The 25,138-nt window shown below is 43.6% G+C and overlaps 1 protein-coding gene across 7 annotated transcripts in view; it reads left to right on the plus strand.

Moving 5' to 3' along the window:
- Rufy3 (RUN and FYVE domain containing 3) overlaps positions 1-25,138 on the plus strand; it is a 78,724-nt gene that overhangs the window by 20,099 nt on the left and 33,487 nt on the right. For 4 of the 7 annotated variants that reach the window (XM_021210487.2, XM_021210488.2, XM_029545055.1 and 1 more), the window contains exon 2: positions 23,873-24,046. In XM_021210487.2, the coding sequence (XP_021066146.1) occupies positions 23,873-24,046 (174 nt within the window). Of the gene's footprint in view, positions 1-8,943; positions 9,170-13,731; positions 13,786-23,872; positions 24,047-25,138 lie in introns of those variants that run through there. The other 3 variants (XM_029545054.1, XM_021210489.2, XM_029545056.1) reach the window with 2 other exon arrangements.

Raw genomic sequence — 25,138 nt, forward strand, 5'->3', positions numbered from 1 at the left:
GTTGCAAGAAATCTCTATGATCTCTTCGCTTTTTCTGAGAACACATCCCAAGCTGTAAGGTGGCTTTAGCTTACATTCCCTTTGCCAAACTGCAGATGTGATGGCTTCGCAGCACATGTTTATTCTCCTTCAAGAAGCACACATTAAAAACATGAGCATGCAAGGAGCAGTGCTTTATGAACATCTGCAGGACAGGTGGATTGTACAGAGCAGGTGGGAGTTAGGAGAAGGGACTCCATGCTGTGACCTTGTGTGCAATCCTGTCACGACTCCCAGTTTACTCAACGTTCTCCTTCCCAGTCAGAGTTAGCCCTGAGAAGATTTTAGAGAGCATTACAGTCGCCTAACAAAAGCAGGCATTTTGTATGTTTCTTACAAGTGCTTTACTAGTTTTAAGGATGTTTGGCATCTGTCACTGATTCTGTCTGTTGCAGCTTCCTTTAGCTGGGTTCAGAATGTACACAAGGGTTGGAGGCCATTAGCTGAAAGTCTGTACAATGCCAGTACTGTTTACACAGCCTTCAAAGCTTTAGCAGTCTTTGGGGAAGAAAATTCCAGTTTGAAGAGGCTACCAAGAAGCCTTTTAGCTAGTGCCCTTGGCATAATTTGTTTGAAAGAGAATCCCCATTCATTTTGAAAGGTACACTGTGAAATAGGACCTTAGTTATAAAATCTAGTTTTTCAGTTTCCTAAAGATAATCTTTAATACTTTTAGTACTTTGCATATAAACTTGCCTCCTGCATAACAGTTCTATGGTGAGCACAGGTTTGCTGTTGGTGCATGTAAACATTTGTAATAATACTGTTTGAGTTCTTCATTGAGAACTGCTGCAGACTGTTAATGGCACACCGCTTGATCTAGGGAGTCCTAACAGAATGGTGGGCATTTGCTTTAAATTAGGTGAAACAGTTATTTCACATGAAAAAAAAAATTTTTTTTAAGTTCAAGGCCAGGGAAACAGAGTATAATGTAGAAAACCAGGAGGTACTCCATGGGAGGTTGTCTCCTTGTTCCATGGACTGTGTCTAAACAACCATTTGGACCCACGAAATGTCTGCTTTAATTCTAAAACCCTTGACACCTATGAGATTTAACTCTGTGGTCAGTGATTATATGAGTAACTAAGAAACTGGAGCTCCTGAGGCCTAGACTCTGTCCTAGCTGAGGTATACAGAAAAGATCTGACCACTCAAATCCTAGAGACCCTTCAGTTTCACAAAGAGAAATGGGCACAGTTGTTCTCTTGAGATGCTGTGGTCTCCAAGTCTTATTTTCTGAACCAGTTCTATACTTTACCACGAGGCTGCCATATAGAAAGGCCTTTCCAGCCACTGCAGTGCTTAGAGAATAAACGCTCGGATTCCCTATCTCTGTGCTTGTGGGCGTTCAATATGATCCCCCATTCTTACATGTGCTCACCTTAAAAACTAGCAGCTAATCTAGTGGCCAGAGCAGAGGACTGGGTCTACTGGAGAGGAGAGGGAAGGGCCAGGGACTGCTTCTGCTGCACAGTATAAGGCTTGAGCTAGACCTTGAGACCTTACTAGATGATCACCACATGGATGTGGAGCAGAGCTTTGGGAATGGTACATTATTCTGAGCTGTCCCTTGCCAGGGAAGAGCAGGTGGTAAGGAGACTGCAGGACTGTGTGTGGCCCAGCAGGGTGGGGGCCTGGAAGGATAACATAGCCGTGTGAAGCACCTGGGCTTCACTCATGGGAAGCTGCTGAGCCTCTAAACCTAGGCACAGATGAACTTAATGCAGAGTAGCAACCTTGTGGGTGGATCAGGAATACCCCAGCCGAGACTATGAAAATGGTAACAATTCCAGTCTAAAGTAACAAGGATGAGCTGTGGAAGGAAGAGCCACCTGAGACAAAGCAGTCCCTGGGGCTGGGGGATGACGAGGACACAGTGCCTTGGGTGACTGCCAAGTGTTTATCTTCAGGGCCCAAGTTCCTTCCACCAGTAAAGAATGCAAAAGTAATACAGTGTAAAACAGGGTTTGCTCTCCGTGCTCATGGACTGTGGCTAACAAAGGAAGCATTATCATGTCATCTGGTTAACCTTCCAGCCAGCCCCACAGAACCAGGGCTCAAGGTGACTCTGCCAGTTATTAGTCTGTCATGTAATAATCCCCCTGCCTCTACCTCTCAAGGGTCTTGATTGTAGATGTGTGCTGATTTAGAAACATACCACACTGCCATTGAACTGAACTGTCAAGAATGGTCTTTTGTTTGTTTGTTTGTTTGTTTACTTTTTTACATTTCTAGAAGCATAGTAGAGGTTAAAAATTAGGGATGGAGAAGATGGCTTAGCAGTTAACAGTGCTGGGTATTCTTGCAGAGGACCCAGTTCAATTCCCAGGACCCACATAGCTCTCATGCCTGCTTCTAACTTCAGTTCCAGCGCTTCTGACTCTCACACAGACATACATGCAGGCCAGACACTGGTGAACATAAAAATAAATTATATTTTAAAAAGTTGAAAGTAAAGGACTTTTAAAACTATCACACTTTACATGCCATGGGTTTGGAAACTTGACCAGGGCAGCGAGGGAATGAAAGAAGGACAGACACAGACACACGTACACAGTGGGTGTGGGCTCTGACCGAGCAGCAGCAACTACTGCAGCAGCCTGGAACCTTGGCTTGTAACTGTGTACAGCACAGCGGAGAGGTTGCAGCCTCCATGGGAGGTGTCTGCAGATGAGCAGCCAGGCTGTCAACAGCCAGGGGCAGGAACTGCAGTTGCCAGTCAATCATTTATAAACATGGTACTCACAGACAAAGGCCTTCCCAGTCCTGAGCTGTGCCCACATCAGCACCTGCTGACTCAGGACGTTCTCTGCCTCCTCTATGAAGCATTGTGGGCATTCAGACTGTGCCTTGGGCTTCTCCAGAATGGAAGCAAAACACTTTGATGTAGTAATTTAGAGATTGTGAGTAAAGTGATGTGCTTTACAGTTACTGTGCCCCTTTGCCTCTGGGTATCTTGGAGCAGCATTTGTGAAACAAGTTTGTGTACTTGCTCCAGAGTCAGGAAAACAAGAAACAAAGCTGTTTTCAGAAACCCCAGTAAGTGGCACACACGGAGGACAGGCTAGGTTGTTGCCGTCATATTTCCAAGTGTTAACAACTTGGCTGTGGTTGGGACCCCATTTATTTTCAGGTTACCCCTGATTATTCTTGGTTACCTAACTAGAAACGTATGTTTAAAAATCTTTTGGTGTCTGAAAGAGAATCTTTAAAGAGTGAAATCCTGAGCTTTTGTGTTTTATCTGTTATTGGATTAAATTAATTTTAAGTTAGAAGCCTGAAGTAGTGTTCTATTTTAAGAGAGAAAATAATATATTTAGGTTTTCTAAAATAAATAAGATATATTTATTCCCTTTACTCTGTAAAATGTTGATTTTCTTTTTAGATAGATATGTGATCTTAATGAAATCTCTAGATTGTTCTTAAACTAAATCTCTAGCTCCCTAAGCTCATGTTCCTTTTCTTCCACATCCATACCCTCCTTTGTTATATTGGGGATGTTTGTACGGTTTGAGGAACTTTTTAAAATTTCTCTGTTTAGAGCTGCAGAGATGGCCCAGTGGGTTAATGCTCGCTGCACAAGCACGAGGACTGGGCTCAGATGCCAGCACCCACATAAGAAGGGTGTGTACACAAAGTCCCAGCAGGGAGACCGACAGCAGAGAAGGCTCAGCCTCCTGAGTACTGGGATTGCAGGGTTATTGATTAAAACACCCTTCTCAAACACAGATAGAAGAAACGTACCATGATGGAATTTAGTCACTCATTTACGTAGACGTTTTGAGGCAGGGTCTCACTGTGCAGCCCTGGATGGCTCGGGAGGAATTACGTCTTCAGGACATGTTGAGAAGCGAGCCTCTGCTCCTTTGACTTAGGGTTTGTGTACCGTGTGTGATGTCAGCACATGCAGAGGCTGACCCTGCAGAACCAGGAGTCCCTCCAGCAGGTACCTTGGCCTTGCTGACCAGATGCGTAGCATCTGTACTGGCAAGTGGAGAGAGGCTATAGGAAATAACCAGTGGTCCTATGACTTCAGACCAGCAGTGTGTGTTTTTGTCTGTTAGTTTGTCATTAGTCCTGGGCATCCCTGGAGGCAAAGCTTAGTCCTTGAGGCTGAGTCTCCTTGCTCTCACAGACCTGATACTCAGAGTGAAGGTGGAGATACATTGACACTATCTGAGGCTCCTGGGAAGCAAGTGTGAGCTGCTGGGTTGTCAAAGGACAGTCCGTTTTCTTAGACACTATTATGTGAGATTCAAAACCAGCCAGTACTCACCACTGATGACATTTCCCAGAAGATAGAATAGATGCAGGCTTGGAATAGGTGCTTCTGCCAGTGGGAATATATTACTGAGCTGATCTTCTCGAGGTGACAAAGAAGGGTTTGTCATCCAGGGACTTTTAGACGGGTGCCAGGGTCTCCCTTTTGACATTAAGTACTTCTGTTTTGTTTTGTTTTGTTTTGTTTTGTTTTGTTTTAAGATTGGGTTTCTCTGTATAGCCTTGGCTATCCTGAAACTCTCCCTTGTAGACCAGGCTGGCCTCAAACTGAGAGAGATCTGCCTGCCTCACCCATCCTCCCTCCCAGCCCCCCCCCCCTTCCCAGTGCTGGGCAACAACATGGTGACATTAGGTACTTCTGCTCTTAATACTCTCTGTAGTGAGCATAGCCCCGTCTTAGTGGGGAATCACATATGTTTCTAATGAAAACAGTACATATCCCAGTGCATATTTTACAGGAGGGGCACCAGGAGGTCAGAAGAAGGCATCCTCTAGAACTTTGTGTATTTATAAGTCGTTGTGAGCCACCATATAGGTCCTGGGAACTGAACCTGGGTCCTCTGCAAGAACAGCCAGTGCTCTAACCACAGAGCCATCCCTTCTGCTCCACTACTCATATGGGAAAAGATTACTAGAATACCTTTCCTCTATTGTTGCTGTTTTAAAAACTGTTTAGCTCATGTCCACTTTACCTACCCTAGTGAACTGTGGCTCAGAAAGTCATTGCTTGTCGATAATGGCATTCAATCCTGTTCAGTCCTGATGGAAGTATAGGAAGAAGACATGGGCTCTGCTAGAAGTGCGCGCGCGTGTGTGTGTGTGTGTGTGTGTGTGTGCGCGCGCGCACGCACTGTAGGGATGGTGTGCATGTGACAGCACATGTCGAGGTCAGAGGAGTCAGTTTTCTATAGAGTTACTTTTCTCTTTCCACCTTTATGTGTGTTCTGGAATCCAGCTCAAGTCTCAGTTTTCCAGACTAAGCAAATGCTTTTACTTGCTGAGCAAATGTCTTTCCAGCCCAGGAGCAGCCCTTTTGAAAATTACTTTATCAATGTAAATCAAGGTCTAAGAAAATAGTTCCAGCAATCATACCAGACAAGTACCTTAAGAAATAATCACCAACATAGACAAAGTATTTCAAAGATTTATTTATGTGTTTGTGTTTGTATGGGAACCTGAGTAACTTTATGTGCACTGTGTGTGTGCAGGAAGCCATGGAGGGCAAAAGAGAGTGTCACATCTCTTGGCGCTACATTTCAGATAGCTGTGAGAGAGCATGTGGGTGCTGGGACCCAGACCTCCCGGATCCTCTGCAAGAGCAGCAAGTGTTGTGAGCTGCTTAGCCGTCTTCACAGCCCCAGGCAGCGCTTACATCGCGCGCACATAAATACGTATGTGTACACTGCCTCGTGCTAGCACAATCTCAAGACACTTAATACAGTATAGAGAAAAACAGTGTAAATGTACAAGAACATCTATGTAACAAGCAATAAATACTGTTCTAAAAGAATCTTTAGTAGCATAATGCTCAGTATAATTTGTAGCTTCACACTTTTTTATAATATAGCACAATTATCCTATTATAGTATAGAATATATTCTAGTACATTAGTATAATTCTCCTCTTACTATGCTTAGTTTGTAAATTAACCTTTATTGTCGCTGTGTATATATAGGAAAGTGCAGAGAGAGTGTTTAGAGAGGAAAACATGTTCCGAGTGTGTTCCTTACACATTTCAGCATCCACTGGGGTACCAGAGCAGCCCTGCTGTGGAAAGGAGGGACCACTGCATGTAAATTAAATCATTCTCCCTACCAAGCGGCTTTAGGGAACGTTCTGGAGAGTAGATCCCTTTCTAGGCCTTAAAAAAAAAGTGCATCCATTTCCTGTGAGTATTCTAATAAACTGCCACAGAGCTGGTACCCTAAAGCAGCAGAAGTTTATTCTGTAGCTGACGCTTAAGATTGCTCTTTTCAAGAGGCTTGGGAGAGTGCTTCCTTGCTGCACCAGGTCATCAGTGAACAGTAAAATCTTAAAATAATACGAATATGTTCAATTTCGTGATAAAATGATTAAATTCATAATCACCAGATAAATATGAAAAATTACACATTTGGAAACTAAAATTACAGACTTCTAAGGATTCATTAATCAAAGAAGTCACAAGCAGAATATCTCAAGCTGAATGAACATGAAGGTACATTTCAGAATTAGGAATTTATAGGCTTAAATTCTTATATTTGCAAAGATGAAAGTCCTAAAAAATGTTTTTACCTAAGCATTCTCAAAAAGTAGCAAGAAAATTTGGTGTAGTTGCCCACCTGTGACTTCCACGCTGACTTTGAAAGAGCTTGTGTATGTGCGATAGCCGCCTATGCACCATCACCACAGATTTTAATACAATGATGCACACAAATGTGCAAAAGAAAACTGTGGAATTGATTGTCTCTGGCTAGTGAAACTGCAAGTGGCTTCCATGCTTTTCCTACCTCTTTACACTGCACTTAGTCAGCAAGTCGACTTCCAAGCCAGAAACCACTTTTTCCCACCTTTTCACAAGGGTACTTTTTTTTTTTTTTAAAGAATTATTTATTTATATGTAAGTATACTGTAGCTGTCTTCAGATCTTGTTACGGATGGTTATACGCCACCATGTGGTTGCTGGGATTTGAACTCCAGACCTTCGGAAGAGCAGTCGGGTGCTCTTACCCACTGAGCCATCTCACCAGCCCACAAGGGTACTTTTTATTATCTAAATTATTTAATGTCCTGATCACAGACAACTTCCCCTCACTCTTCTCCTCCCAACCCCCCCCCACCTCACCTCTCCTCTCCCCTCCCTTCTCCTACCCACTTCTCCGAAAAGAGGAGGCCTCCCATGGCTATTAGCTACCAGCCTCGGCAGGAAGACTAGGCACATCTTTGGAAAAGGGATCTGAAGGCAGGCACTGTAGTCAGAGGCAGCCCCTGTCCCTAGGAGTCCCACATGAAGACCAACTGCACAGCTGCTACGTATGTGCAGAGAACCCAGGTCTGCCCCATGTGTGCCCAGGTTAGTTGATTCTGTCAGTTTTCATATGCATCTTTGACTCCTTTGGCTCACAGATCACTCTTTTAAAAGGTCTTTATTATTTTTAAATATATTTTAAATAAGTATATTCATGGGTATGTGCGCGTGTGAGCGCAGTTGCTCACAGAGTTCAGAAGAGGGTGTCCGATCTATAGCTGAAGATGCGGCAGCTTCGAGCCTCCTTACATGGGGCCTGGGGACAGAAAATTCAATTCCTCTGCAAGAGCAATACCTGCTCTTCACCTCCAAGCCATCTCTCTAACCTTCAGAAAATGACTCTTCCCCCCACAAAATATTCTGAAAACTTGGACACTCGTTCATCCATTCATCTCACTTGTACCCCAATACTTCCTGTGGGAGGAGACTCATGTGAACACAGGCAGGGACCAAAGCCCCAAAGCACAAGCTTGGCTCTTGATCCATTTTCAGATTTTTTTTTTGTTTTTTTGTTTGTTTGTTTGTTTTGTTTTTTGAGCCAGGGTTTCTCTGTCCTGGAGCTCACTTTGCAGACCAGGCTAGCCACAAACTCAGAAATCCGCCTGCCTCTGCCTCCCAAGTGCTGGGATTAAAGGCGTGCGCCACCACGCCCGGCTCAGAAAACTTTTTAATTCTTGTTTTATGCATGTGAATGTCTTGCCTGCATGTCTGTGCACCTACCTTATGGGTATAGTGCACACAGAGATCAAAAGAGGACATCAGATCTCCTAGAACTAGGATTATAGACACTTGTAGGCCACCATATGGGCACTGGGGGTAAGCCCAGAACCACAAAGTCATTTCTCCATCCTCACAGTTCCAGTATTTTTGTCCACGTTTCTGTTAAAAGTCACAATAACATGCTTATTGGCTGCTGTGCCTGTGAGCATATCACTGCCGTTCTGTGTGGGAAGCACCCAGTGGCCAGGGTGTGTACACCAGGATGGACTTAGCACAACTCCTCCTTTGGGGGGAGGGACGGGCGGTGACATCTCTCTTGTAGCTCAAGTGCCTCAAAGTTGCTCCTCCCTTCTCTCCATGCCAAGGGCTGGGATTATAGAAGGAGCCCGAATCCTGCGTCTCCTGCCTTTCTGGGTGTTCAGGAAATAAACCCTTTGGGCTGGAAGATGGTTCCATGGATGAGGTGCTTGCATTGGGAGCCGGGGGCCAGTTTGTGTCTCCAGATTTTGTGTTCAGTCTGGGTGGGATGGTAGGCATCTGATGCCAGCACTGGCAGAGGCGAGATGGGTGGATGGGTAGATGGATGGATGGATAGATAGATAGATAGATAGATAGATAGATAGATAGATAGAGCTCTCCGGCAGTCATTCTAATGTAAACAGGGGGCTCTGGATTCAGGAGAGCCAGTGTCTCAGAAAAGGAGAAGAGAAAATAATAGAGGACATCACCTTCTGTCCTACACACACACACACACACACACACACACACACACACACAACTCTCTGTCCTACATTAACACACATGGACACACATCACCCTCTGTCCTACACACACACACACACAACTCTCTATCCTACATTAACACACATGGACACACATCACCCTCTGTCCTACATACACACACACACACACACACACACACACCCCAACACACATCTTTTGCAATCAGCCCCAGTAGCAGTTGGTCCTGGATTTATATTGTCAGGTTCTCAGAGTAGTGATTATGTGTACACAAGGCAGTCTTTGTGAACTCCATGCCAGAAAGCCGGGGCAAAGTGCTGTGGACAAAGTTCATCTTTTCTTGTTCTGCTGGGAGAGCAGTGCAGCAGGTCACCCTCCTAGGTAAGTTTTACCGTCCTAGCCTCTGGGGTTCTATAAAATCCTAAGTCTTGATGAGAAATGTTAGTGGCTTTTAATTGTATCAAGTCCCAAAGCTCCCAGGATTGCTGGAGGAGGGCTGGGCCCCTGTAGCTCCGCTGTGGGTGGGTAGATTTGTTCTGCATCTCTGAGAGGCTGCTTGTCCTTCCGGCGGGTGCTCCCCCAGTGCTATCTGCTCTGGTGGCTCATTGCAGAGCCCCATCAGTTTGCCCTCCGCTGACAGACCTTCTGTGTTAATCTTTAATGTGGACCTTAAAAATGGACTGGCTTTGTTTAGCTGGTTGTTCTGTTTTGTGAGTGTCTGGCCATGTTCTCCTGCCTCCACCTACCAAGTGCTAGGAATTATAGGTGTGTTTGTGTACCATGGTGCCTGCTTCCCTTGTGTGTTTGAAAAAAATAATTTCATATGTGTGTGTGTCTGTCTGTGTTTTTGTGTGTCTGTGTGAGTGTATTTAATGTGTCATGGGTATGCACAAAAGACAGGAGAGATCAGCTCTGTCAGAGCAGGAGGTAGAGACATTGGGGGGCAGCAGGCTTGTTACTCAGATGTTGGGACCTAAACTCCAGTCGTCATGATTGCTCTTAAGCACACATCCATCTCACTACCCACCCCGACCCCGTGGAATGGAGTGTAAGAGTTCACATGAGACCTCCTTGGGTTGTCAGCTTCAGTATCACAGATAAAGTCATCCATTCTAATCTCTGAAATATGAATCATTTTCAGATTTTTGTAGCAGTGCTGATACTAAGATGAAATTGCCAGAGTCCCGAGTGCTGGCTGGGGAGAGCAGTGCGGGGGCGGGGCGTCCACCTGCACTCTGTGCCTGGTTCTTCTTTCTTTTTGACAAGGGTGTCATTACCATTACTAGGAAAAGTTGCACATTAAAAGTTAGTAATTTATATGTTTGTGTGTATATGCATACCACACATGACACAGCTTACACATACAATCCAGGACAGCTTTGGGCGTTCATTTTGTTTTCTGGGGCTTGGTCTTCATGTCAAGGCCAAGCTTTTACATCCACCCATGTGCTGCTGCTGCTGCTGTGTTACTGTGTAGCTTAGGGACAAGCCACTTACCAGCTATGGTTAAATATCCGCCAGGCTACATAAGTACCTGCTATATTCCTTATTCATGAAAGAGAAATAGGCAGGGAAAGATTTAGTCTGCTCTGCTTCCTAATTTGGGGTCCTTATACAGTTTTATCGTTAACCTCTTGACTTAAAACAGTCTGTGTTCATATGCCCCTTAACATGTTATCACAGGCCATTAAGATGTCTCCACAATAAAGCCCCTCGTCTCCAAGCGTGACAGCCTACAAGCTAAGATTACATAGCAGGAGAGAACTGAGCCCAGCAGATTGTCTTCTGACTTCTGCATGTATGCCATGACACATGCACTCACATATGAGCGAGCACACAAATAAATTAATAAGAATATTTTGGGGTTGGCATGGTGGCTCAGTAGGCAAAGGTGGCCAGATAGGTCTGGAGACCCTAGTTCAATTCCCAGAAGACGAGAACTCACCCCACAGAGTGGTCCCTGACTTCAGGATTCATCCCTATATATACATCATACATATACACACAGTGATCAGTAATTTAAATAATTTTTAAAATGAGATTACTAAGTTCTGTTAAGTGCTAACCATGCACTCTAAATGTTTGCTTTCAGTCACATGACACTATGTAAGCTGTGAGAATGTTGGATTTCCTTCTGGGTCAGCATTAGAAATGGGAACTGAAGCTGTTCAGCCGAGTGGCAGGAGTTCCCCTTGGCAGGCTTTGACATTTTCACTATACCTCTGGCACTGTTGTGCATCTATAGAGCACATTCTTTTTTTTTTTTTTTTTTTTTTTTTGAGACAGGGTTTCTCTGTGTAGTCCTGGCTGTCCTGGAACTCACTGTGTAGACCAGACCAACCTTGAACAGAAATCTCAAGGACCTCTGTGCTGGGATTAAAGGCATGCACCACCACACCCAGCCTACGGCAAATTTTTAAACCAGGCCTGTTTACTGTATTAGAAGGTCATGCCACTGTCCTTTCTATTGCTGTAAAAAAATATTAACCAGGAGCACTTGAAGTAGGAAAACTTCTATAACATCATACAAGGTGGGGGAGGGGGTCAGGCAGCGTATTTAGCAAGAACCTAGAGAAAGGAGCTGAAACATGGGCCATGGAGGAGTGCTGTTCCCAGGCTGGTTCCCCTTCACCTGCTCAGCCTGCTTTCATGTAACTCAGGGCCATCTACCCAGGAGTGGCACCTCCCACAGCAGCCTGGATCCTCCCATGTCAGTCTTTAATCAAGGTAATGTCCTCAGGCAGAGCCTAAAGGCCAGTCTTAGAGACAGTTCCTCAACTGAGGCTCCCTCTTCCCAGGCTACTCTAGTCTGTGTCAAGTTGACACAAAGTAACCAGCACCTGCTCTGAGGTGGTTATCCTCCCTAGTGTGCAAATGTGCACATATTGTCAACACAGCTATTTACAGGGGGTAGAACATGCTCGAGACAAAATGCAATAGCTTTAGGAAAATCAGGTACATGTGTTATAGGTGAGTGGATGTATTAAATACTGTTATTGTTGTTTTAGTAATGTGAACATGTTGTAGAAGGTACAACTGAAATATTCTGTAAGGCTGGACATGGTGGCACACACCCCATAACTGGGGAGACAGAAGCAGGTAGATCTCTATAGTCTACATAGTGAGACCCTGTCCCCAAAACAAGACAAAGTTATATAGCTTTTAGAATTGGGGTTATAAGCCGGGCGTGGTGGCGCACACCTTTAATCCCAGCACTTGGGAGGCAGAGGCAGGCAGATTGCTGAGTCTGAGGCCAATCTGGTCTACAGAGTGAGTTCCAGGACAGCCAGGACTATACACAGAAACCCTGTCTGGAAAAACCATATAGAAAGAAAGAAAGAAAGAAAGAAAGAAAGAAAGAGAGAGAGAGAGAGAGAGAGAGAGAGAGAGAGAGTAGCATGCCTGTTCTTTTGGGGGTGGGTAGAATGCATGCTAGCCACACCCCACCCACTGTCTATTCTGCAGTAGAGTAGATTTCTGAGGCTGAGTAAGAAGTTAAAGTGAGTCACAGGACAGCTCCTGCCCTCCTGCCCAGCATCAAATCAGAACAAATCAGAACCGAGCGTGATGGTGTTTTCTGAAATCCCACCCCATAATCCCAGCACTCAGAAAACTGAGGCAGAAGGATTGCCCGGAGTTCAAAGACAGCCTGAGCTACAGAGGGTGTTCCAGGCCAGCCTGGGATGGGCTACAGAGTGAGTCCTGTAGAGATGGGAGGCGGGGCTGGCAGAAGCTGCTCTACATCGAACACACTGAACGAGACATCAGACAGGTGCTTGGTGAGCACTGCACATTCCTGCCTCACATTTGCTTTCCAGATCTGCACAAGTCTTGGAGAAGCTTTATGGCTTTGCCTTACTAAGGAGAGATTTCATTTTACTAAGTGACAGATATACTTTTAGTGAATGAAAGGTAAGACTGGATGTTCATCCTGTTGCCTGGCAGGATACCATAGTGAATCTGTACAGCAGTGGCAGCCCATAACGCACTTGATGGTTTTAACTAGAACAGCATATCAAATATGTCCATGTACAAGGCTACAGTTTTTAAAGTCTCTGGGGACTGGAGAGAGAGCTCAGGGTTAAGAGTTCTTGCTGCTCTTCCAGAGTCTTGGCTCCCAGCATGCACATCTAGCCACTTGAGGCTCAGCCACCTGTAATTCCAGCTCCAGGACACCCTCTTCAGGCTTCTGTGGGCACTAGCACATATGACATAAACACACAGGCACACACATACTCACAAATAAAGAAGAAATCCTTTAAAAAGAAGAAAGGAAGACAGGGGTAGGGGAAGAACACACACCTGAAAGTAGTTTTCATAAATTTCCCTGACCTCATTTGGTAATAAGTCATGCTTTGCATTTGCTTTAGACTCCGTTATTTAACCTGTTACTCATGTCCTGCAGAAACATTAAATGTGTGCTTGTGGGTGCTTCCCAACACCTTCCTAACTAGTTCTTCATGACGGTCACCTGACTGTATGAGTCTTTAGAATAGCATCATTTGTCTTTGTTCTATGGTCAAGAGTTAGAAATTGTATTTGGATTTATTATTATTATTATTTTAAGAAAAGTCAATCATTTTCATCATGAGATTTGTCCTGACTCCAACAACAACAACAAGAAATCCCCGTTTTCCGCTTTAGTGATCAAAATAAGTTCTGAAGGTGTAACATGCAGAGTCAGATTTGGCTTCCAGTAGAAGAAAATCTATGTCGCCCGTTTATGACGTAAGCATGCTTGTTTCTTCCCATTGGAAACCTTGAAGTAAAACATTGGTTAATCGCGGTAATGCCCCTGCCTCTTGGTGGTGTCCCCAACCCCTTTTCACTGTTAATGTCTGCGGTAAATGAAAGAATCCCAGGCTTATTTTTAGTAGCGCTTTCCTTTCTTGGCTTGCATGACATTTTATCTTTCTTTTCCTTTCTTTTTGCCGTTTGCAAAGACTCTTGGGAGGATTTGACAGATATGGTGGAGCAAGTGCGTGCTGACCCAGAAGGTGCGTGCCACACAGCATCTCTCGGCTCGTTCTTTTTTCTTTCCTTTTCCTTTCCTCTTTTCCTTTTTAATTTTCTAACCACCTCTCCATTGTTTTTCATGAGGAGGAGTGTCCAATTTGGGTTTTGTGTACCATGGCAGTCACTAAGCAGTCCCTGTGCGTGGCCGTGAGTGGTGCGGCGTTCCTGTGTGCAGGCACCTCGGGGTGATTTAAAGGGGACATTATTTAAAAGATAAAATGGGCAATGTTGTAAGATTACATGAAGGTTTTCTATGGCTTTTTAAAAATGTACTTACATATTTGTGAGTTTCACAGCAGTCAAAACAAAAAAAAAAAAAAAAAAACCCAGCAGTTTCTGAAAAGTATAGAGTTCAGCCTGTTTTTTTCAGAGTGTTGGATCTGTAGTGTCTGTTTTGGTGGTCCGCATCAAGATGGCACAAATTACACATCACTGCCTCGTGAATCTCTCTAGCTTTTTCTAATGATAGTTTTATTAGATATACTTCTGACACGAGGTGAAGACTACCATTTTACAGTGTACAGCGTGACTGTTAGTGCGTTCACAAAGCTGTGTGCTTCTGTCACCACTGTCTAACCCTATGTTTTCATCTCCCTCAGAAGGACTCTTCACCCATCACCAACCACTCCCGGTCTCGTCCAACTCCCTGTCCCTGCCAGGCTGCAGACCCTTTCTGTCTCTGTAGATTTGCCTATTCTGGACATTCCATGTAAACACTGTCATGAGCTGTATGTCTGTCTGTCTGTTCACGGCCTCTCTCTCGGCAAGTTATGTTGGTGGGTATTTGACATGTTATCATTTGGGGGCTAATTGTAAGGAATGTTTCTGTGAAAACTCAGAATGTGTCCATATTGTTTCATATTGGGGAAATACCTTGAAGTAGAACTCTAGATAGAATGCTAATTCAGCAGCTTTTAATTGAGTGTGTGTGTGCGCGCGCGCTATGTGTATGGGTGTTTTACCTGAAAGTCTGTCTTTGCACCACAGGTGTACCTGTTGCCCAGAGTCCAGAAGAGGACATCATGAGGCAGTTATGAGCCACAGTATGGGTGCTGGGACTTTAACTCAATTCCTGGAAGAGCCGACTGGGCTCTTAACCAGTGAGTCATGTTTCCAGCCCAGATGTTAGCATCTTTGAGAAATGTCAGACTTGTCTAAAGCACGTTCAGCATTTAACATTTCTACCAGCATTGCACAAGGTTGTTATATCTTTAAATCCTTAATTAGTGCTAGCTAGTTTCCTTTTTTTTCTTTCTTTAAAAACGTATTGTTGGTTTATATGTATGTTTTGTCTGCATGCATATATGTGCACTATGTGTGTGGTAGTGTCCACAGAAGCTAGAAGAGAGCATAGATCCCCTGGAATTGGAGTTACAGATGGTTATGACCTGCTCTGTGGGTGCTAATGTCTGAACTATCTCTCCAATGTCCTTCCTTCCTTCCTTCCTTCCTTTCCTCCTTCATTCTTCCCTTCTTTTTTTTTTTTTTTTTTTTTAGTTTTTAAACAGCATCTCTTATTATGTATTTTTGGCTGGCCTGGAACTCTTTTTTTTTTTTTTTTTTTTTTTAGGATTTTCGAGACAGGGTTTCTCTGTGTAGCCCTGGCTGTCCTGGAACTCACTTTGTAGACCAGGCTGGCCTCGAACTCAGAAATCCGCCTGCCTCTGCCTCCCGAGTGCTGGGATTAAAGGCGGGCACCACCACGCCCAGCTCTGGAACTCTATATAAGCCTTGCTGTTCTTGAATTCAGCAGAGATCTGACTGCCCTGCCTCCTGGGTGCTAGAATCAAGATATTTATCTTTATTTCCTTGACTGAATTCTTTGAAACACAAAGAATAGATTTCAAATAAGTTGGAATGTAGCTCTTCTATTATTTCTTTTGTGGCATGTACTTTAGGTTTCATATCTAAGAAAACATTGCCTAGCTCAAGGTTACAACAGTTTGAACATTTTGGATCTATATTTCCTATGATGAGTTTTATAATTTTAGCTTTTAAACTTTGTTCTCTGGTTCTTTTTAGTTAAAACTGTAAAGAAGTTTTTTAAATTGTACATGCATACGTGTGCATGCGTGTGTGGGTATGGGTGTATGGGGGTGAGGGGTGTGCGCGTATGTGCTCACGCACGTGCTTGCATGGACACCCCTGCAGAGGCCAGAGGCATCAGGTTTCCTAGCGCTGCGGTTGTAGGTGGTGTAAGGTACTGTGGCTCTCCTGCAAGAGCACCATGCACTCTTAACCCCTGAGACATCTCTCCGGCCCCAGAGGTTTGTTTTTTGGTCTTGTTTTTTGTTTTGATTCTCCTGCATGTAGATATGTCTTGGCACCATTTGATCACAAACATCTCACCATTTCTGGACTCTGGGATCCATTTCACAAGTCTACACATCTGTGTTGAAGGACAGCTTCTCTCAGTCTTGATATCTAGGACTCTGATATGTTTTGAACTAACCCCGTGTGTTCTCCAACACTGTTTTTCTTTTTCTAGAATGTTTTTGAATCCCTGGGTCCCTTGTATTCCTATAGATATTTTGGATAAGCTTTCCAGTTTCCGTAAGTACGGCAGCTGGGATCGACAGGGCTCGCTTTGGCACTGCACGAAGTCAGGTATTGCCGGTTTAGGATTAGTAAACTGACCCACTGACATGGGATGCCTGTTTATTTTGATGCTTCAGGTTCTCAATTCCACATATTGTTTTCAGTGCACAGAGCCTGCGCCTCATTTGTCAATATATTTGTATTTTGGCACCATGTAAGTGAAGTCATCTTTAAGTGTCATTTTAAGCTGTTGATTTTCAGTTTGGTCAGCTATAAGGAATATATTCCAGACCCACAGTTGATTCTGTAGCAATACTAAAAAACTATATGCACTATGATTATTTTTTCTATTACTTCTAAAGAAAAGCTTTTACTTATTAGGCAGAGTGAGCAATTAACAATAACTAATAATAACAATTGTAACAACATAGTTTAATAAGGACTATATCCATATGACCTCATACTTTAAAGTCCACCCACAGCATAGTGTTCCTTCATGTAAAGCTAAGAACGATCACACTTTCACTTGACAAAAGCACGTTATAGTAGTGTCTCTTCAAATCTGAACTTCCAGCATCAGCACCATTGCTAATGGCCATTAATAAGTACTAGACACACTGTGAGACTACATCTAAGGCAGCTTCTGAGTGACTGACAGACGTGTAGCTTATGTGGTATGGCGATGCCCTCGCAAAGGGATGATTCAGTTTCCATTGTGGGCAAGAAAGGGAGTATGCTTCCGTTACACTGTGTAGAAAGGCATGCAACTTAAATCCTATTGGTCGCTTATTTCTGGAATTTTCCATTTAATATTTTTAGATCACTGTGACTTGCAGAAAGCAGTAGCACAGAAAAAAGGAGACTACTATACAATCAAGTCCTGTATTGATCTTGTAACCTGTACTCTTGCAAAATATACTTGCTAGCTAATACTTTTTGGTATGGATTTTTGGGATACTTTAAACCTTTAATACCATATTCTCTGAAGATATTTTTACCTCTTCCTTCTAATCTAGATGTCTTTTCGTTTGGTTTGGTCTGGTCTGGTCTGGTGTTGGTAATTGCCCTGGCTAAACTCTCCTATAGTGTTATTTAGAAATGGTCGTGTGTGCCTTGTTCCTGGTCTCTTTGAGACGCCGTCAGGCTTTCCCCCTTTGGTGGTGTATTAGATAGGAGTTGTTTCTAGTTGCCTTTTACCAAGCTAAAGAGATCCCCTTCTCTTCCCGGTTTGTTACATATAAAAGTAAGATTTGTTGGCTGTCAGCTGCTCTGTCAGTGTCTATTGAAATCACAGGTTTTGTTTTTTGTTTTGTTTTTTTTATTAATTTGCTGTATTGTGTTGGCTGACTTGTGTAGGTTGAAGAAGCCTCACATTCTGGCGTAAGTCCTACTTGGTTGTTACGATTTTTTCTGTGCTGCCAGTGTTTTGTTGAGGCTTTTTGCATTCATAGGGAATATCTTAGTGCAGGTCTGCCTTTTCTTTGTCTCAGGAAATAACGGTATGGTAAGCTGGAAGTTCCATCTTCTGTTTGTGGAATAGTTTGTGAGAAATGGATGTTAATTCTTTAAATGATTGATGAACTTCAACAGTGAGGGGATTCGTCTCTGTGGGATTTTATTTATTCAGTGTCTTTGCTTGTTACATATCTACTCAGGTTTTCTCTTTGGTAGTTTTAATAGTTTGTATTGTTCTAGCAAGTCACCTGTCTCACCTGTAATCTAACACATCAGCATACTTTTTTTTTTTTACAATTTTATTTGTTTGTATAAGGTCAGTAAGTCCAGTGTCTAATCTTTCTTTTTTTGGTTTCAGTTATTTAAGTCTTGTGTTGGTCAATGGATAAATGTCAATGTTTCTTCTTATTACTGTTTTAGGGGAAGGATGACTATTTGGGCTTATAGTATAATAAGGGACACAGCTCATCAGGGCAGGGCAAGTATGACACCTATAGTGCGAGGCGGTTGGTCACACTACATTTGAGTTAGGGTAATTATTGTCAGGTCTCTCGGGCTGACTTCATGTTTATGATCTTCTTGCTTCAGTGTCCTAGGTACTGGGATTACAGGCTAGTAATTCAGTATTTCTGGCTTTAATATTGTTGATCTTTACCAAAGATTCAGCTTTGACTTTCGTTGATTTTTTTTTTTTTTTTAAGTTCTGGGTTTTATTTTTCCCCCACTAGTTATTTCTTCTCCACTTCATTCTGCTTTTTTGGTAGTATACATAATATATGTTATATTATGTCTATTATATTTTAATTTATTGTATAGTTATTATAGCATATTATATTCCTGTTACTTGCCTTTCTGGAATCATGACGTTTTGACATACTAGAGACAGAAGAATCTTCCAGGCCAGGGTCTCTGAAGCTCTGATGCACATGCAGAGGGCCGGGCGGTTCACCACCCTGCCTAAGCTGTGAGCTCCTGACAGCCTTTCTGTGAGATGACGTCGATGCTCCAGGTCCAGAGGCCATGGCAGTTGATGTCAGAGTAATTTGCAGGGTTTCCTGAATGGGGGGACATGACCATTTCTCTATATTCTGTGGCTCTTTCTGGGACTGTCCCTAAAGAACCAGTGTCACAGTGTGTCACGAGGATGCTTGATATGAATGTGTGTTTCCCACAGGATAAGAGTTACAGAACTAGTCCAACCCTCTCACTGTTACTGTACTGTAGGGTAATTTAAGCCTCAGAGAGACAAGATTCATTACATAAAGTCAGGTGTTAATTTACACAAGTAAATGGTTGATACCAATAAGAGTGGATATACACTTTCTAAAAGAACTAAATTTCAGCAAAGTCCATCTTTGGATTATACTGCTAACAAGGAAAGACAGCAATAAAGATGAATGAATTTATGAATAAATGTTTTTAACCCGCTATTTTAACAGAGTGTACCTCAGAAAGTGTGGTACTGAAAAGTTCCCCCTCAGTCCTGCCAAGTAGAAATATATGTGGTATCACACATAGCATTGTGGAGAGCATACAGGTAGAGCTCTAAATAATCAGGTTATCTATGGGGCATAAAACTGATTTTAAGTGAAGACAGATACGTAGTAGGTGTGGTGGCACACACCTTTATCCCAGCACTTGGGAGGCAGAGGCAGGTGTGTCAAACACAAATTAGTTTACCTTACCTGGAATTAGGCTTAAGTTAACATACTACATAGTAATATAACATTAAATATTTCTTGTATTCCTTATAGTTATCCATAACCATTTCAAGGTTTTGTTGTGTAGTTATAAGTTGCTACTCTCTAAGGCTCACATAAGTTCCTGGTCAAGAGTTTTGTCTTTCAGAAAGGGTTGAACTCTCAAGTCTAGTCTTCCAAGAGCTTACAGACACACACCTTCTCTGATGTAGCCCTGGCTGTCATGGAACTAGTTCTATAGACCAGGCTGGCCTTGAACTCAGAGATCTGCCTGCCTCTGCCTCCCGAGTGCTGGGATTAAAAGTATACATCACCATACCCAGACAGGGTCTCACTATATTGCCTTGACTAGTGTAAATTTTATTACGTATGGCCTCAGACTCAACAGAGATTTGCCTGCTTGTGCCTCCTAAGTACTAAAATTAAAGGTGTGTGCCACACCATACATAGTCTGTTTTTGTTATTGTTTTTATAACTCACTACGAACAGTTAATGGCATCCATAAGTGTAGGATGTGGGAGCATCCATTGGAGCATAGGAATACTACTAGCGGCCACATCTTCAAAAAAGAATGATTCCCTCTACCCCCAACACAATTATCAACTGCCAGAGCACCTCAGTAAGGGCTGGGGACCACCTACTCCATCTACAACAGCATTTCACCTGGTTTGATCTTGTCAGGTCTTGTTCAGGTGATCTGAGCTGTTGTAAGTTCATGTGGGACAGCCAGGTCATGCTCACAGAGTCCATCTGTCCTCTACACCTCCTCTTCCCAGGTGTCCCTGAGCCTTGGGTGCTGCTAATTTATTTTTTATTAGTATATCGAGTGTCAGGTTTCCTTGTGGCTTTGACTTACCCCCCCCACTCTGTCTCTCAGCTTCTTCCCCCCCACACACATAAACCTTTCTCCCTCCAGTTTCCCCCTCCCTTTCATATCACAAGCATTCCACTGCCCTGCCCAACTTAAAGAATTTCCCCCTTTAATGGACCTCTTTCTGGTTTCCTGATCTCTGTGTGTACTCACTCCCACATACATAGAAATTAGCATGGGCTGGAGAGATGGCTCAGTGGGTTAGAGCACCCGACTGCTCTTCCGAAGGTCCAGAGTTCAAATCCCAGCAACCACATGGTGGCTCATAACCATCCGTAGCAAGATCTGGTGCCCTCTTCTGGAGTGTCTGAAGACAGCTACAGTGTACTTACATATAACAAATAAATAAATCTTTAAAAAAAAAAGAAAGAAAGAAATTAGCATACACACATAGAACATGTTTGTCTTTCAGAGCCCAGTTACTTCTCTTAATATATTTTCTGGTTTCACCTGTTTTCCTATACATTTAATAACCTCATTTTTCTTTATGGCTGAATGAAATGCCGTTGTGTATATGTACAGAATTTTCATTATCCATTTCTGAATTGACAGACATCTAAGCCGTCCATTTTCTTGCCCTTGTGAATAAAGCAGGAACATAGGTGTGCTGGTGTTTCTGTTCTTGACAAGCTGATCTACAGTGAATAAGGAGATTCATCTAGGGCTGGAGAGATGATGGCTGAGCACTGACTGCTTTCCCAGGGGACTCAGGTTCAATTCCCAGAACCTACATGGCAGCTCAGGGCCATCTGTAACTCCAGTTCCAGGGGATTCCCATGCCCTCTTCTGACCTCTGTGGACACCAGGCACACACACAGACCCATATAGTACACAGACATGCATGCACAACATCCCTGTACATAAAAAAGAGAAAAAAGATAGCCTCAACGTTGCAATAAATCTCCTCCCAAATATGCCCAGCAATGAAAACACAACACAGTGAATATGATTACATGCTGTGCGCCCAGATTGGGCAGATCCACTACTACACTACCATCTTCCACATCTATGAGACCCCTTAGAACTTGTGGTTTCTCCAGGCCATGTGCTTCTGCTCCGCTTTTCTCCTTCTTCCTCCTCCTCTGTGTCCTCTCCCTCTTCCATTTTCTCCTTCTTCTCCCTCTCCCCTTCTGCTCCACCTTCCCTTTTATCTGTCCAATCACCAGCTCTCCTTTATTTTACAAATTAAGGCGGGAAGCAGGTTCACCTGAATCACCTCAGTGCTGGCTCATTCCTTGTTTGCAGCCACTCACAGGAGAACAGAATTAACATCAAATATAATTAGCCCCAGGGCTATCCACAACACCACAAAACATTTGTCAGTGTGCAAGTACAGGAGTACAATCCAACTTTCACGGATAGTTTTTCTCTAAAATATTACCTAAGCCAAGTAATGCACAGGTGTGCATCTGTTGTCTTGGCTACTCTGGAAACAGGCATAAAGACAGTGAATTCAAGACTAGCCTGGGCTACATAATGAGATTCTATCTCTAAAAATTACTTAATCAGGCGATTACAATGTTAGCTAAGAGAGCAGCACTACAGTAAATCAAGATTTTCATGGTTAGGGCCATAAATCTCTTAATCTCTAAAGTTAATATAAATTAGTTAGGATTTGGTCATTTTTGCTTTATTGACTTAAATATAAAGGTAGATATAAATGAAAACATTGTATGACTAACGAGCCTGTTTTGTGTTGTCTATTATAAGTGTAGTTTGAGCAGGTCTTTGCTCTTCCTGATCTCTGGGAAGCTTTTACTTTATTTTCACAAATGTGCTATGTGCTGACGCTTGGGAGTGCACTGTACACACCCAGTGCACACACACAGCACTGCACATACTCAGTGCATACACAGCTTTCCTGGTAAATCCAGGCAACATCCTTCCTTTCTGGATTATAGAACCTGGGACCACAGCACAGTTATGTCCCAGCTCTGTCACCTAAAGAGAAGAGGAAACAGGCTGGCACCCTGCTCTGGGGGGACCTGCACTCTGTTCCCAGCATACTCTTCGTGGCTCCCAGTAACTCCAGTTGCAGGTGATCTGACACTCTCCTGGCCTCCATAGGCACAGCATGCATGTGGGTGGAGTATTTATATGCAGACAAAACACTGCCTCACGTAAAAATAAATAGACTAAAGAGAAGGGGAAATACCTCGGCAACAGTAAGGAGATAGTGAGTGCGTTGAGAACCTTGTTAGGCCTGGAGGGGTCAGCAGCACCCGCACCATCAGTTCGTGTGTAAGCTGATTGTGGTGAGTCAAGAACAAAGGCATTCTGGACTCTAGTTCTGTCCTTGGCCACGGGGCTACAGACCAGACACAGAGCTCATTACAAGAAGCAGTTAAGACCACAAGTGGATGTAGTCGGTGGTACATGACTATAATCCCCGAACTCTGGAGGCCGAGGCTAAGAATCGCTACTACTTCTAGTGAAACCTTGTCCCAGGAGAGAAGGGAAAAAAAGGGGGGGGGGGATTGCCTGTGAGGTGCACAGTGCCTGGATCTTTTGTGTTCTGTCACATAGAAGACGGTCCTGGGCCCCTCTTCTCAAACAGTACTGAGAGCCAGGCTTTGTGTGCTGAGTGTTAAAAACTCGGGGGTTAAATTTCTTGTACCACATTATACCAGTAACCTATTATGAACTAATAGTGATTGACTTAGTTAGGGTCACTATTGCTGCTCTGAAACACACCGACCAAAAACAGCTTGAGGAGGAAAGGGATTATTTACATATCCTTAATCAGAGTCCATTGAGAGAAGCCAAGGCAAGAATTCAAACCAGCCAGGCAGGAGCCGAGCAGGGGCCTTGCAGGGATGTTGCTTACTGGCTTGCTCCTCACACTTGCTGGCCTGCTTTCTTACAGCTCCCAGTATCACTAGTCCAGGTGGTGCCACCCACGGTGGGCTGGGCCCTTCCCAGTAAGTCACTAAGAAAATGTTCTCCTGGGTTGCCATACAGCCTAGTCATATGGAGGCAGTTTCTCAGTAGAGATTCCCTCCTCTGAGTTGCCTCCAGATTTATCAAATAGACATAAAAAACTAATAAGCACCGAGCTGGTTGGTATTGATACGAATAAAGTAAGTAGTACCCTTGCAGTAGCTTGTATAAGCACTTCACCCTTGCCCCCACCTTGGCTCTCCATACACTATCAAACAGAGCGGCAGTGGGAATGACTGCTGAGCCTGCCTGTGGCACAGCAGGAAGCTGGGCCGGGGCCCAGATAGGTAGATCATCTCAGATACATTGAAGGCTTATGATGGGTTGATAAAGTAATTCAATTTTGCTCTTAAGGGGATTAATAATGGAAGCGAACATCTTTTTCTACAGCAAGTACATGGCCAGGAACAATACACCAAAAATACTTTGCCACATCCTTGGTTCATGGCAAGTCACCAGCAGTCTTGCTCCCCTGCTTTTATGCCATCTGTGCATACAGTACGTAAACTTACATTGTTTTCCTGTGTGCTCTCCCACTAAGGAAGTTCATTCTCTTCCCCGCAGATCCTAATTATCTCATGGCTAACGAACGCATGAACCTGATGAACATGGCAAAGCTGAGCATCAAGGGCTTGATCGAATCGGCTCTGAACCTGGGGCGGACCCTGGACTCTGACTACGCACCTCTCCAGCAGTTCTTCGTGGTGATGGAGCACTGCCTGAAACACGGCTTGAAAGGTGGGCTGTGAGCTCACTGCAGTGTGCGGCCGGTCCTTAGAAATTCTGCGCAGAAAAGAAAGCCGTTGCCATGGAGGCAAAGAGTAAACATTTGGGATGAATAGTGTTAATGGGCTTGGCATGGTGGCTCACACCTTTAATCCTAGCACTCAGGGGGCAGGGGCAGGCAGGTTTCTGTGGGGTCAGACTAGCCTGTCTATAGAGCAGGGTTCATGCTAGCCAGGGCTACATAGTAAGAGACCCTGACATAAAAAAAAAATTAATTTTAACTGACTTAAAGGACTTATAGTACATAAAAGTACAGTTGTCTTTTGATGTTAGTGTTGGAAGGACCTTTGTCATTAAGCGAACCATCCGTTTGACAGGGAAATAGGCCTGCCTAGAATGAAGTAGTTACTGCCCAGGGCACAGGTTGGGGCAGAACAGGTGCTGTCTCAGGTGTCCCGGCTCTTCTCACATAACCAGTTCCAGGGCAGGCCTCCGTCTCAGTCACCTGTTTCTTCCCTTCCTCCCCTTGCAGTACTCGGCTTTTATTGGGTTATTTTCTAAACTAATACTACATGGTTTTTACGTACTAACTCATTAAATATTACTTTAGGGCTAGATCAAAAATTCTTTTCTAACTTAATTTTATTTTTATGTGCATGGATGTTCTGCCTACATGTGTGCCCATGCACTATGTTTGTGCCTGGTGGCCATGGGGGCCAGAAAAGGACACCAAGTCCCCTTGAACTATAGTGAACAGGCTGCCATATGGGTGCTGGGATTTGAACCTGGGTCTTCTGGAAGAGCAGCCAAGACTTTTAACTGCTGAGCCATCTTTAGCCTTGATCACAAATTCTTCTTTAAAAAGGAAGAACTGAGTTTTGGAAGTACAGAATTTTTTTTTTTTTTGTAAAAATTTTATGTATTAAGAAACCATTGGGCTGGAGAGATGGCTCAGTGGTTAAGAGCACCTACTGTTCTTCCGAAGGTCCTGAGTTCAAATCCCAGCAACCACATGGTGGCTCACAACCATCTGTAATGAGATCTGGTGCCCTCTTCTGGTGCATCTGAAGACAGCTACAGTGTACTTAGATATAGTAATAAATA

Source organism: Mus pahari, chromosome 13 (genome assembly GCF_900095145.1).
Source record: "Mus pahari chromosome 13, PAHARI_EIJ_v1.1, whole genome shotgun sequence".
In the NCBI taxonomy this organism is placed as follows: domain Eukaryota; kingdom Metazoa; phylum Chordata; class Mammalia; order Rodentia; family Muridae; genus Mus; species Mus pahari.